At 39.1% G+C, this 14,924-nt stretch overlaps 1 protein-coding gene across 5 annotated transcripts in view; it reads left to right on the top strand.

Moving 5' to 3' along the window:
* The window catches only part of LOC124605663 (DNA repair and recombination protein RAD54B-like), a 336,958-nt gene that overhangs the window by 147,259 nt on the left and 174,775 nt on the right, over positions 1-14,924 (top strand). For all 5 annotated transcript variants that reach the window (XR_006978669.1, XM_047137502.1, XM_047137503.1 and 2 more), the window contains exon 7: positions 5,168-5,315. Coding sequence is in view for 4 of the 5 variants with exons in the window: in XM_047137502.1 (XP_046993458.1) it covers positions 5,168-5,315 (148 nt within the window). In the remaining variant the exon portion in view is untranslated. The remainder of the gene's footprint in view (positions 1-5,167; positions 5,316-14,924) is intronic.

Below are 14,924 nucleotides of genomic sequence, written 5' to 3'. Positions count from 1 at the left end.
CATAACCAATAGATTGTGGTCAGAGTCCACATCTGCCCCTGGGAATGTCTTACAATTTAAAACCTTGTTCCTAAATCTCTGTCTTACCATTATATAATCTATCTGATACCTTTTAGTATCTCCAGGCTTCTTCCATGTATACAACCTCCTTTTATGATTCTTGAACCAAGTGTTAGCTATGATTAAGTTGTGCTCTGTGCAAAATTCTACCAGACAGCTTCCTCTTTCATTTCTTCCCCCCAATCCATACTCACCTACTACATTTCCTTCTCTCCCTTTTGCTACTACCGAATTCCAGTCACCCATGACTATTAACTTTTCGTCTCCCTTCACTATCTGAATAGTTTCTTTTATTTCATCATACATTTCTTCAATTTCTTCGTCATCTGCAGAGCTAGTTGGCATATGAACTTGTACTACTGTGTAGGCGTGGGCTTCGTGTCTATCTTGGCCACAATAATGCGTTCACTATGCTGTTTGTAGTAGCTTACCCACACTCCTATTTTTTTTATTCATTATTAAACCTACTCCTGCATTAACCCTATTTGATTTTGTATTTATTACCCTGTATTCGCCTGACCAAAAGTCTTGTTCCTCCTGCCACCGAACTTCACTAATACCCACTATATCTAACTTTAACCTATCCATTTCCCTTGTTAAATTCTCTAATGTACCTGCCCGATTAAGGCATCTGACATTCCACGCTCCAATCCGTAGAATGCCAGTTTTCTTTCTCCTGATAACGACGTCCCCCTGAGTAGTCCCTGCCCGGAGATCCAAATTGGGGGACTGTTTTACCTCCGGAATATTTTACCCAAGAGAACGCCATCATCATGTAATCATACAGTAAAGCTGCATGCCCTCGGGAAAAATTACGGCTGTAGTTTCCCCTTGCTTTCAGCCGTTCGCAGTACCAGCACAGCAAGGCTGTTTTGGTTAGTGTTACAAGGCCAGATCATTCAATCATCCAGACTGTTGCCCCTGCAACAACTGAAAAGGCAGCTGCCCCTCTTCAGGAACCACATGTTTGTCTGGCCTCTCAACAGATGCCCCTCCGTTGTGGTTTCACCTACGGTTTGCTATCTGTATCGCTGGTACCATGTTTCTTTCTTATACTTGTATGATCTGCACAAAGGATAAAATTTCCATCTTTTGACAAAGCAAATAGATGATCAATTATGGGTATCAGAAACAGTGAATGATCCAGAATAAGGCATTGTGGTACCGTCAAACGGGGTGATTTTTGGACACCGTGGCGAATTCAGACAGCATGGCTTATTTGCTCTTTGCCACTGCATAGAAACAAAGAGTTATTTATTTTAACGTCCGTGTGCCAGTTATTTTAAGCACAAGATTGCATTTATCACTTTCCACAACTTTGCGTCAATTGTTTCCCCAGGTGAATAACTGACGAACAGTCTCAGTGTTAAAAATCCATGCATTATCATAAAGTGGAAAGTTTCTATTGTTGCGTAAAGTGGGAAGTCATTGTAACCGTAATTGTCAACGTGCTGCGTAGCTAACAGCATTGAGACAATTTCTGTACAAGTTTGCCGAGTTTCTCATGCAAGGTTATAAAATAACGATGGTTTTTGTAAAACTGTGTACTGTGTGGGGTGATTTCAGACAATGCCAAGAACGTATAAGAGCAGGAGAGGTGCTACAGTATGGTGTAATTATGACCCGGAACTTTTAGATAAAGCTGTTCATGATATTCAGAGTGGTAAATTATCATACAAAAAAGTATGTGATTTGTATGGTATATGTAAATCAACCCTACAAAATAAAGTGCAGGATGCACATCCGAAAAAAATGTGAGGATAGCCAGCGCTAAATAAAGAAGAAGAAGAAGAAGAAGAAATGTTGAAGCAAGGTATATTGAGGGCTGCACATTGGGGATTTCCTTTCGCTAAATTGAGTATTAGATATTTAGTTAAAGGCTACCTTGATAAATCTGGCCAAAAAGAGAAGAAATTTCATAATAATTTGCCAGGAGAAGAATGGGTGCATTTATTCCTCAAACGACAGTCAGAAGATCTTTCTGTTCGCTTAAGTGAAAATATTAAATGAGCTCGTGCAGAAGTGAACAAAGAGACATTTAAGATGTGTTTCTCCAATATCAACGCAAAGCTGGAAAATCTCCCACCTAGCAACATGATCAACTATGATGAAACCATCATTCCGTAATACTTATTCGTAACAAAGGGCTACCTAAAATGTGTAAAATGTCACCAAAATCAAATATAAAGCATGTAGAATTTAAAAAAAAAGGCAGTAACTGTCTGAATTCACCCTCTATATACTGTAACATCAGACAGAGATTTAAAAAACACATGTGTCCGAAATCACCCCAATCCATGGGGTGACTTCGGACACTTTATTCAGCTGCCTCAGATAAATATACCTACACATACACTTTCTGGTTCTGGGATATTTTATTTGTTACACATATACCCTACCACTTCCATAATAATCAATTTAATCTAACAATATATACGAAAATTACAATCGAAATAATGACAAAACCGTCCGAAATCACCCCGTTTGCGGTATGTTATATGTGATTGTTTCAAATTTTTGAGTGCCTCTTAGTATGTGATTGAGATGGAACTGATATAAAATGCTTTATCATGCAGATGAGGTGAAAAACCCTGAACCTTCTTTGTCTGCTATTCCATAATAATTTTACTTTATTTTTATGAGCCTTATGTCACAAAATACTGTATGGTAATAATTTCCGATTGGTTATTTCTGGTATATCATCTTTCAAAACTGTTTTGAAATCATACTGTCTGCTACTAATAATTTTTTATGTATTAGAGTTTTATAAATTTTGTTGTACATGATTGTCCTGAAACATTTCTGTAAATGGTGGTACTAAGGTTTCTGAGGAAATTCAAAAAGTTTAAACAGAAACGTTTGCTAATGTGAAAGAAAATAATTATGTTAAGTTCCCAACCCATTAAATATGATTAATACTTAAAATAAGAGGGGATCCCAAAGGAAATCAAGACAATGATACATAATTTGTATAGATCATTACATTAAAGGAATTTTATTTATAACTTCACTCTTTACAACAGTTCTTACAGAAATATTTGCTGTCTCATTTTTCATCCATCTGCCCACAAGCTTGTCGGCTGTGCTCTAGGAAAAAGCCGATTACCTTGGATATTAATCATCTTTGCATTACCTCTGTAACTTAGCCAACTTGTGACTTTGGAAATGTTGTTATAAAGTTTCAAACAATTTAAATGTGGTGTCCAATCTGGTCTAAGATGTTATATTAGCTCAAATTTCAGATTGATTAGTGCATTGTTGTTGTATAGTGGTGTGTGTGTGTGTGTGTGTGTGTGTGTGTGTGTGTGTGTGTGTGTGTAAGTGTAAGTAAGTTAGCCAATCAGGCTGATTCACATGAAAATTCAAGTAACCTGCCAGAGATGCTATGGCCAAACATGTTCTTTGTGTTCCTCCTTCGGTTTCCTAAAACTGAGCAGCAGAGTAATACAAATATTGGGCATGGGCCGGTAGTAAGGATAAAACCGTAACCAAGCGCTGAACAGTCTCGTGCACTGTTATCTACGATATGAGAGCAACTGACACAAATTGTATCTGGTGGACTGTTTGAACTTGCTCATGCAATGGATTATTTGGCTTACTGCGACATCCTTATAAGCTCTTCAGACCGTTTCTGGCTACCCTGAATAAGATACGATAAAAGTACGCTTAGTAGAGTGTCAAAAACTTTATAAAAAAGCTTTGGTAAAAGATCTTTTACAGTGTATTACAGACCTACCGATGACCCTGTTCTCTGATCATATGGTAGGTGTCAGCTGATTTATTGGCATGTCAATAATCACAGTTTGGCCATTCTTCTAGAAAAGTGTTCCAATATAGGGATCTAGTCACCCCAAAAGACTGGACTGGGTGCTTGTATTTGTAACTTTTTTGTGACTGTATATTAGCCATGGGCAACTTTTGGTGACCTGTGGGCCTGATTTGCCTATATTTATTTAACCTCGCAGGCAGCTTTGTCACATGACACAACAGCAGTCCTCCTGTCACATAAAGTCAAAACTATAGTATCTGTGTTATTAATATTCATGGGGTAATGCAATATGGATGGCATCCCTTTCCCAATCAGACACGCCAACAACTTATGCCTCAAAACTCTTTTTTTCAAGATTACATTCATGTTATGTTAACCCAGTCCTCGGATGTTTGCATTTACTTATGTGTAGTGAACATTGTTTCTTTGCTTTTGATATTTTTCAGTATCTGTCTTAGAAAACTTTATTGCAAAATTCTGCAGTGCTGTTAGTAACTAAACAATATTCAGGACAAATAAATAAATGCAAACATCTGAAGATGAGATGCCTGGCATCTTGAAATGTCATGACAAATACTGGACATCTATAAAAGCAACTGGTTGCAGCTAATTCATTATAAAAGGTAAAGTTCTGCATTCTGGTCCTAGACGGGCCAATCTGGCCCAGTTTGGAGGGACATTTGGTCAGCATACCACTCTCCTTTTGTCAGGTTGCCTGATATTGGAACTACTAGTAATAGGTCAAGTAGCTCCCCAGGTGGTCTAATGAGGCTGAGTGCACCTTTTACTAGTCCTCCCACCAAGGAAATATCTCTGACAGTACCTGGAATCGAACCTGATTCCTCCATTTAGTTCATTATAAAGTATCTCCAGTTACAAAAGTTGCGATGTTCTAATACATCCACAATGGTCAAGAATTACGTGCTAATATTAGTATGGAAATATCTAAAAATATGTCTGAGCAGAGAACTATGTGAACCTCCCATCCCCATTCCTTGCTCCCTCCCACTATCTCTCTTTCTCTTTCTCTTTGTGTGTGTGTGTGTGTGTGTGTGTGTGTGTGTGTCACTCCCCACAAATTTCTTTCATGGCTCAGATTCAAACTGATTGCTGGCATCCAGTTGCCCAACTGTGCTATAGACGATGTTTGCTTCCAATACAACTGCGTTCTTATGAGTAAGAGTGCTATCAGGAGCAATAAAATAAAAGGAAAGAGACATATTCCTCATGTTGTGCTTCATTTGAGGATGATGTGGATGTTCTGAGCTTGTGGTATGGAAGAATTAATACTCAGTGAAATGCCTCATACAAGGGATAAATAATTATATTTTCTTACAGGACATTGTTAAAGCAAGGCCCATATGGTGGAAGGCCTATTATTCGGAATGCTTTGATTGTAACACCAAGCAGTTTAGTTGGGAATTGGGAAAAGGAATTCCAACAATGGTTAGGAAGAGGAAAAATCCATACATTTATTGTTAATCAGGTAACAATTTATTGAATGATTTTAACTGCTAATTATTACTTGTTTTATAATTTTCTGTACACTTTCAAACTGTAATTGTTGTTTGTTTGGCCCGTAACAATCTACACACATTTTAAAAATTTAGCTTATTTTAGTTGAACAGCAGTGCAGAGGTTTGTGTTTGATGTCACATAGCTATTAATTCTTCATCTAATTTTAAAATCCTTAGGTTATCAGCTTGCTTCAGAACTGCAACATTTAGACACAAAAATAGTCTCCATCATCATGTCAAACATTAAATAATCATCTCATTGGAGTATTCCAGTAACCATGTGCCAGTGTTAATTTTTCAGTCTCTATTGTTTTTCATTCAGTATTCCTTCATCATTTCATTGTATTCATTTTTCTTCTATTGGATCCATTTGAAACCTATTATATTTCCTTATGGAGTCCGTCCATCTGTAAGACATTTATTCTATAACTGCGTCTATCTTTTTCTACATCCCTTGTTTTTGAACTGATATTGGAATTTTCAAATAATTGAATATTATAATACATAAATATAATTAAATTCATATTCACAAAAATTCTAATTGTAAAAGAATGATAGAAAGAAAAATTGAAACAAATGGAAAAGTTCATATGGTGATTAAAATGATGTGGATAAGAAATCGAAATAAAACATTATATTTAAACCAATTAACTGAGTAAAAATAGTGATCAAAGTCATTTTGATAAAGATTTAAAAATGAAAAAAATTTCTGCATCTGGTGAGATTCAAACCCACAAACTCCTGTATGTGAACCTCTTATCCTATCCACTACACCACACAAACAGTGTGCATAATGTGACTTTTTTGATGTTATTGAGCTTCACATAAAATTCCAAATTTTTTTTCATCAGTTACCTGCAAATAAGGGGCTACCACAGTGAATTGCTGTAAGGTGAGATCCTGGGATTTTATCCTACATCACTGTATATTTGCTGCTCCTCTCCCTGTGAGGTTTCCCTGTCAACATAGCCAGATGTATATGACTGTTTCTTTGGAGTTCAGTAATCATCAACAAATTATTAATCCTAAATTGAATTTCTGCTCTGAGGCAGATTTGCAGTTTTTTATATCCACATCTTTACTGCTGACATTATTATTTTTTAGAGTTCTAATTGTGTCCTTAATTTTATCAGCAGAGGGTGTCATATCCTCTTTTAGATTTTCATGAGCCCCTGGAAATTACATTCTGTACTTTGATAGCAGGCAGTTCAAAAGATGATCAAAATGTTTTGCAAGTTTCTCACAGGTTGGTGCTTTGTGCTTGATATTCTGTTAATTTACTGTCGCAGATCAGCTAGAAATTTTAGAAGTTTTTTTGGTCATGATCTTGCTTTTGTCATCTGCGACTTTTTCAAAGCTCTTTTAACATCCTTAGTATCAGTGTTGTTATCTTTCCATGTTGTTGAAATTGTTCATAGTATTCCCTATTTCCACAATATTTCCATGTTTACTTTGTGTACGCTGTTTCTGTTAATGCTTCCTCACATATTCCGTTTCAACATGTATGTTTTTTTAATTTTTTTCTGGCACATATGTTTGCTGCATTGTTGATTCTTTTTAGATACTTAGTTCCTAGAATGAGATTTTCACTCTGCAGCGGCATGTGTGCTGATATGAAACTTCCTGACAGATTAAAACTGTGTGCCGGACCAAGGCTCAAACTCGGAACCTTTGCCTTTTGTGGGCAAGTTCTCTGCCATCTGAGCTACCCAATCATGGCTCGCGCCCCGTCCTCACAGCCTTACTTCTGGCAGTGAGCTGTACTTGGTAGCTCAGATGGTGGAGCACTTGCCCACAAAAGGCAAAGGTGCTGAGTTTGAGTCTCGGTCCGGCACACAGTTTTAATCTGTCAGGGAGTTTCTTACTTAGCTCCTGTTATCAAGCGAATTTTCTCTTAAAAATTTGTGTTGTTTCTAGTGGGCCCTGAGTCTGTGTAAGTGGGATATTTTCAATTGTTATCCATCTTGAAGATACCATCAGTGAACCTGAAACACCAAGTAATTCAGGATTTTGGCTGGCGCAGGATCACTGATGATATCTTCAAAATTTGGGCCCAGGGCCAAAACACTGAAACCACATTCTTCCACAACATCAGCACCTTCTTTTCCATCTACTGCACTTGGTCCTCGTCACCCCAGTGTGACACCTTCTTGGACACTGGTCTCCACCTCTGTGATAGCCCCATCCAAACCTTTGCCAATATCAAGTCCACTAACCATACCATATTCAGTTCCTACGTTTTGTTAACTGACACCCTGCCCATGCCAGAAGGTCACTTGTGTATAGTCTGGCACCTCAGTGGTAGTGCATCTGCAGTGATGAACAATTCTTGCCCAGTACACTGCAGGTTTTACCAGTGCCATCACGTGCAGGCATTACACTCCCAAACCAAGACCAATTTGTTGTGATGCCTCCATATGAATTCATAATTGTACAACTACCCCAGAAACTGACTGTAAAAGGAGTTGCCTCCAAATCATCCAGTATCACCCTGGACTGGTACAGCTGAAGTATATCCTTCATTGGTGCTTCAAATATTTATCATCATGCCCAGAAATGAGGAACAACCTACTTGCACTCCTTCTCACCTCTCTGACTAGTATTCCACTGCACACTCAATCTTATAGTCCGTCCATATGCCACACACACTCCCAGCCCTTTGACACATGGATGGAACACTTGCCCACAAAGAGCCAGTTTCAAGACCTGCCCAATTCACCCACCTAGCACATCCTACTGCATTCCCATAAGGATTATTTTATCTTTCAGAGGCAGAGGCCCTGTGAAAGCTCATGTGGCAGCTGTCCTGTAATTTCTGCATAGCATTTTACATGGACATGACCACCAACCAATTGTCCACTCAACAGTCTGTGGCCAAGAGTGGAGTTGACTCTCCACTGGTGGAACATGCTGCTGGGCACAACATTTTCAATTTCAATGCCTGGTTCACAGGCTGCACCAACTGGATTCCTTCATCCCAATACCAGCTTCTCTGAATTACGTATATGAGAGTTGTTCTTATTAAACATAATTTAATCCCATACTCCTCCTGACCCCAGTCTCTGTTAGCCTTTGCCACACATCCATCTATACCCATGTCCCATGACCTTAAATTCACTTATGGTGCAACCATACCCTGTTCTTCTGTTCTATATCTCTTCTCCAAATACACTCCTCAATGTTGTTGTACACTTCCTGCAGCCAGAAGAAGCTTGCCAGTGCCACATTCATATCTCATCTCATGCATTTAAGCTGCAGTGCTAGCACAATTTAGTCAGAACAGTTGAAATATGCTGAAGTTAAGCCACTGTTTAAGAAGGGAGATAAAGAAATAGCATCAAATTTCCATCCAGTTTCACTTTTGCCAGCATTCTCAAAAATTTTATAGAAAGTAATGTACAATCGGCTTTATAACCATCTTATCTCAAATAACATACCGTCAAAGTCACAGTTCGGACTTCTAAAGGGTTCTGATATTGAGAAGGCTATCTACACTTACAGTGAAAATGTGCTTAATTCATTAGACAAAAAATTGCAGGCAACTGGTATATTTTGTGATCTGTCAAAGACATTTGACTGTATAAATCACAATATCCTTTTAAGTAAATTAGAATATTATAGTGTAACAGGAAATGCTGCAAAATGGTTCAAATCTTATATCCCTGGCAGGAAACAAAGGGTGTTATTAGGAAAGAGACATGTATCAAGCTATCAGGCATCATCCAACTGGGAACTAATTCCATTTTAGGGCCCTTACCCTGTTTGACTGAAAGGAGTATTTCTTTGTGGTTTAGTCCATTAGATTCTTCCCATCTAAGAATTGTTATCTCAGTTCTGCCTTCGAGGTTACTGAGTGTATATCACTGGCAACTTGCAACATTCTGCTACAAAACAATGTAAAATATTGATGATAGAAACTGTTTTCATAATTGACTTTTTGTTGATTTACAAAACATCTCTCAAAATACTGGCATAACTTACAGCAGTATGTTAATTGTTTGTACATTCTTTGTAATGGTCATGGTGACTTAAAAAATCACACTTCAGTGCAGTTCAGTTTAATTTTTGGTTCTTCATGCATGTAGGGTGTCAAGTGTGCAAATTAAATAATGTATGTCAAATTTTTCATTCCAAGTCTTCATAAAATACATTAATGGTGACCAACTAAGATACTTATCAGCAGCAGTTGAGACATACCACATAACACACTATATGCGCAACGGGCTGAGGTGCTCATCTATGTGTACCAGACAAAAGTGTACAGGCATGGCTGAATAAATGTAATTACAGTTAACATTTACAAGTCTGTGAGAATTCAGATATACAGTTTGGTTGATAAAAGAATACGGACATGTTTCACCTAAATTAATTTACTACAGATGCCTGTTGTAATACAAAATTTAGAAACTGATTATTTGTAAGAACTGAGGAAGGAAATTTCTAGTTGCTAATTTATTCACAGAATCTTATCTTGGTAACTGACATTACGAAACTACTGTTTCCATAAAAAAAAAAAAAAAAAAAAAAAAACCTACAGAAATAAGATTTCAGGCTGCCGCATTACAAACTCCATGCTGGAATGTTTACTAGATCTACCATCTGTAGTCAGATGGACCTATGTTCTTTTAGGAAGTAAAGTTATGAAGCTGCAATAATGAAACCAGTATAGAGACTGTAGTACTGAACATAGGTGTGACAGTGGAGTGAAATGTTGTCAGCACCATACATTGTAATCAGCACAAATACACTGCTGTGCCAAAACATTATGACCACCGACTACAGCGACATTGCATGCCACCAGGTGGTGTTGCAGTAAAGAAAGTATGTAAGTGGACCAGACATAGATGGAGGATCACCCTAGCAAAGGTACGTGCTGTAACTGGGTAAATCCATTGAGATAAGCAACTTTGACAAAGGGCAGATTATTAGGACACAGAACCTGTGACTAGGTATCTCAAAAATGGCAGAGCTGGTCAAATGTTCACATGCTACTGTCATGAGTGTCTATGGAAAGATGTAGGAGGACAGTGGACACCCCCCCCCCCCCCCCCCCCCCCCCACTCCTCAGCTGGTAAATGGTTGGACGTCCATGAGTCTTCACAAAATATGGGGTTAATAGGCTAGTCTGCTCTGTAAAGTAGGATAGGTGATCTGTGGTATCTCTGCAGAAAGAGCACAATGCTGGTGCATGCACAAATGTTTCACAGCACACCATTCATTATACATTGTTGAAAATGGAGCTCCACAGCAGACCACTCTAATGTGTTCACTTGTTGATCCAGTGACATTGTCAGTTATGATTGCAATTGGCATGGGACCATCAATTTTTGGAAACGTGGCAAATCAAATTTTTGCTACATTAGGTCACTGGTCATCTCCACAAATGCTGTCATCAAGGTGAATGGTGGCTCGAAACATGCAGTGCACCATGCATACAGGCTAGTGAGAGAGTATTACACTATGAGAGACATTCTCCTGCGCTTTCATGGCACCTGTGACAGTAATTGAAGACATGCTGACAAATGTGAACCACCTGCATCCCTTTGTGCTTGATGTTTTCCCCGATGGTGATGTTGTCTTTCAGCAGTATAAGTGTCCACGTCTTGGAGCCAGAACCATGCTTTAGTGATTTGAGGAGCATTATAGTGAACTCACATAGATATCTTGGCAACCAAATTCACCTGATGTTAATTGTATGGGTCGTTATCGGGTACCATAACTGTGTACACAAATCAGTGGCCCTTTATTTACGTGAATTACGTGTCTTGTGTGTAGATATCTAATGCTCCATACCTCCACAAACCCAACAACAAACTGTTGGATCCCTGATATGCAGAATCAGTGACGTATGTCGTTCCAAAGACAGACAAACAAGCTATTAAACGGGTGGTCCTAATGTTTTGGCTTATGAGTGTAGCTGCTTTGTGCAATGCAGCAAGAATGATTAAAAGCTATAGCTACTTATTATTCTATGCTGTGCTAGTAATTATGTAGTTGATATTACAATGAAGGTTGCAAGTAATCAAAGGCACACAGTAAAATTGCAAACTGATTCCTTAACTACCAATAACATTTGTACTTAATGAAAGGCTACCTTTTGCACTCATACTATAATTTACAAGGGCTATCTGGAATATAAATTTGATTTTCATGTAGCATAGGAAGTAGTAGTGGGCATGGAAAACTTACTACACTGACACATGCAGTAGATCAGTGTGCCTAGAGCTGTGCTAGCAAGAAAGTCACATTGATCCTCATTTTCCTGCACAAGCTGCTAGAAATTGTACTTGCATTAGAAAATTCCACTAAATATGAAATCTGTTCTGTAATAATATTTTTAGTGGCAAAATAATCTCAAGACTCTTTACATTCATCACAAAATTTGTGCTATATATAGACCGAATGTAATGAGTGAAGATTTTAAACATCAGTAGCATTCCTAGAATGAATTTTCACTCTGCACTTTGCAGGTCTGAGTTTTGAGTCCCAGTCTGGCACACAGTTTTGATCTGCCAGGAAGTGTTGATAGTGTTCTTTGTTTAAGAACGGAAGGATAAAAGTGCATGGTAATAACAATAGAAGTGAACATCCCTATGTAGTCAGCAATGAACTGATAAAGAAAATCAGTGAAAATATACGTGAAATCTGGTATTTCATGATAATCTCAACTGTCTGACAACTTTCCACGTATTTAATAGAATTCTGTGGCCTGTGAGGAGCTGCTTGACCATTGTACACCATTCTTTTTACTCCATATGCAGTCATTGTGCTAGCTGGACTGCTGCTAGCACTTTAACTCTCATGAATGATTCCATCTGCTGATTACATGCTATTTTTTCCCACTCCCCTTAACAATGAATGCTTGATGGTTCCTGTTCTCCAGTATATGAAGTCTTCCTGGTCTTAGTTTAGCTGTGGCTTTTCCTTCACATTTCCACTTCACAGTCACGTGAAAAGACATCTTGGGTAGTTTTTGAAAGTTTGAGATGCCAAAAGTTTGAATTATCCCTGATGAATTTATAACTCAGGTCACATCCAATGAATAGTCTACATTCGAAATCACTGTACTTTCCTGACCGACCCTTTCTGCTGTTACTACTTCTCTACTGACAACACAATTCTTCCTGCTCCTCTTATACTTGCAGATCTGCCTCTTGTGACATCAAGTCATCAATTCTGCATTACATACAGGTGTCAGGTAATGTATGAATTCTGTTGCAGAATTGTCTGTGGCCTTGGTTTAAGCCCTCCACTTGGCTCGAAACCAGAGGGTTGTGATAGGTTCTGGAAATGATGCTATAGAATGCTATTTCAGTTTCCACCCGATGTGCAAGCCTAGAAGCTTATCTGTTTTCACCATTGCTACATGCTACTTCTAGGAACTAAAGATAACCTTTGAATGCAATACAGGCATCATTCATGCTGTCATGAGTCACAGTTCATAGTCTTTTCATAGTCTTCTGCAACGTTGGCAGTGCCTCCTCCTATCTACATATCCCTCCCTCCCCCCTTTTTTTTCCAGGTATACTGAGTGGACATTGGCCTTCCTTCCTGACCTGTCTACTATTTCTGTAAGGGGCTCCATCACCCACCTATCCTTGGGAGACCCCAATGATCAACCAAACGAGGTGGCGCAGTGATTAGCACACTGGACTCGCATTCGGGAAGGCGACGGTTCAATCCCGCATCCGGCCATCCTGATTTAGGTTTTTCGTGATTTCCCTAAATTGCTCCAGGCAAATGCTGGGATGGTTCCTTTGAAAGGGCACGGCTGACTTCCTTTCCCGTCCTTCCCTAATCCGATGAGACTGATGACCACGCTGTTTGGTCTCTTCCCCCAACAACCCAACCCAACCCCAGCCCAATGACCAGCAGTCCCAGTCTCTGGAACTATCAGGAAGGTATGCCCCAGTCCTAATAGATGGAGTGTCTTGTGCTGGCTCAGATAGATGTACTTTTATCAGTGTGTTGTATTTAAGGTTTAAGAGGACAGCCGTGTGGCCAGTACATACTTTTGCCTTCAAGCCAGAAATTCCTGACAGCACCAATGTTTGTCATTCACAGTTACGTGACTTTGGACTAGCCAGGTTGCTGTACTGGAAGACATTGCAACATGAAGGATATCAGACAAGGATATAGGCACCAGATGTGCCCTGGGTGTTTTCTCAGATGCCTAAATGCCACTGCAGTCCAGGGCAGCAGCCTGAAGCCTGTCAACCATGGCAAACACAGCTTGCATCTGTTTCCAGACACTGTCCAGTTCGCCCTGCATGTGTCCACAACAGGCACAGTCCCTATCCATATTTAACCAAATTGTGTCTGTGCAATTGTGTTTATAAACACTACTTAACACAGAAAAAAAGACAGACGCTCTTCACTTTTTCATAGAACCATGTGAGAAAAAGACTAAACTAAATACTGTTTACAAACAAACTGCTGCTGAGTGCTGCTGCACTTGCCTTGTCAGCTTGACTAGAATTTATGAAATTTTACTAACAGCATAAATGCTTCCAAAAGCTGCTCAAAGCAGAATTTATGAATGTCCACGTTCCTAAATGTATGACAGTTTTTGATGGCTGTGGCAGCTTGTCATGTGGAGAATCATAATGGTTTATAAACAAACTCATGGACACAGCTGATAAAGAATTAAACTATCAATGACTAACCACCATGGTCTGTGATCTACACTTCTCGTAATAGTCCAAAAAATCTAAAGAGTTTAACTTTACCAGTCTTGGCCCTGTGTCAGAATAAATTACCAAACCATAACATCAGGTCCCTCCTTCCCTCATTCTGACATGTGACATTAGTAATTTTTTTGCTGCTGAACTTTAAGACTATTGCTGAAAGCGAGCTAAATCGTGAACACTAAAATATTTAGCAAATATCATTCATTCATTTATTTATTTTTGTACTTTCTTTTTTTATAATTTAGTTTAGGTTTTTGAAATGATGTTGAAGAAATGATTTAGGTTCCTTTCTGTACCCCTAAGGGGCATACATACGTAAGTGGTGCACTAATTAAGGAAGATGACAGTAAATAATGTGGTGTGCTGGAAGAGCTACAAGGGCTGGTTCTGAGATCCTACTCCTAAAACCTGCCAACTACAGTAAAATTCAACAAGTTAATACCCCTTAATCAAGGAAGGCCCTCATCAGGATGGAGTCTCTGGACAGGGCAGACCATGAATGGCTTACAGCCTTTGTTCAGTGTCATCAGGCAGAACGAAAAAAATCCGATTCAGGGGTACGCTAGGTGGCAAACGAGATCCCAAAACGTCCAGGATGGAATACTAATAAACCTGCATACTACTCCTGGGGTGCACTGCACTTCACAACACTAATTATTGCACTACACTACACACAGTATTCCAAGTGCTGATACTGAGAGGATGAAACAGGCATCAGGTTTTGTACGACTGTAGTCAATAGAATTACCTTGAGGGGCCACAACTCCGGAAAGTGGCGCTGAAAGACATGGTAGCACTCTGCGTTGGGAGCATATGAAGTGTTGTTGATTCTCCAATGGCACAGGTGCTGGTGGCAGTGGTGACGACACACTGGTGGGAGTAGTGGGC

Source organism: Schistocerca americana, chromosome 3 (assembly GCF_021461395.2).
Source record: "Schistocerca americana isolate TAMUIC-IGC-003095 chromosome 3, iqSchAmer2.1, whole genome shotgun sequence".
Taxonomy (NCBI): Eukaryota; Metazoa; Arthropoda; class Insecta; order Orthoptera; family Acrididae; genus Schistocerca; species Schistocerca americana.
The sequence above is the reverse complement of the archived record's forward strand: the minus strand, read 5'-3'. Positions and strand labels throughout refer to the sequence as shown.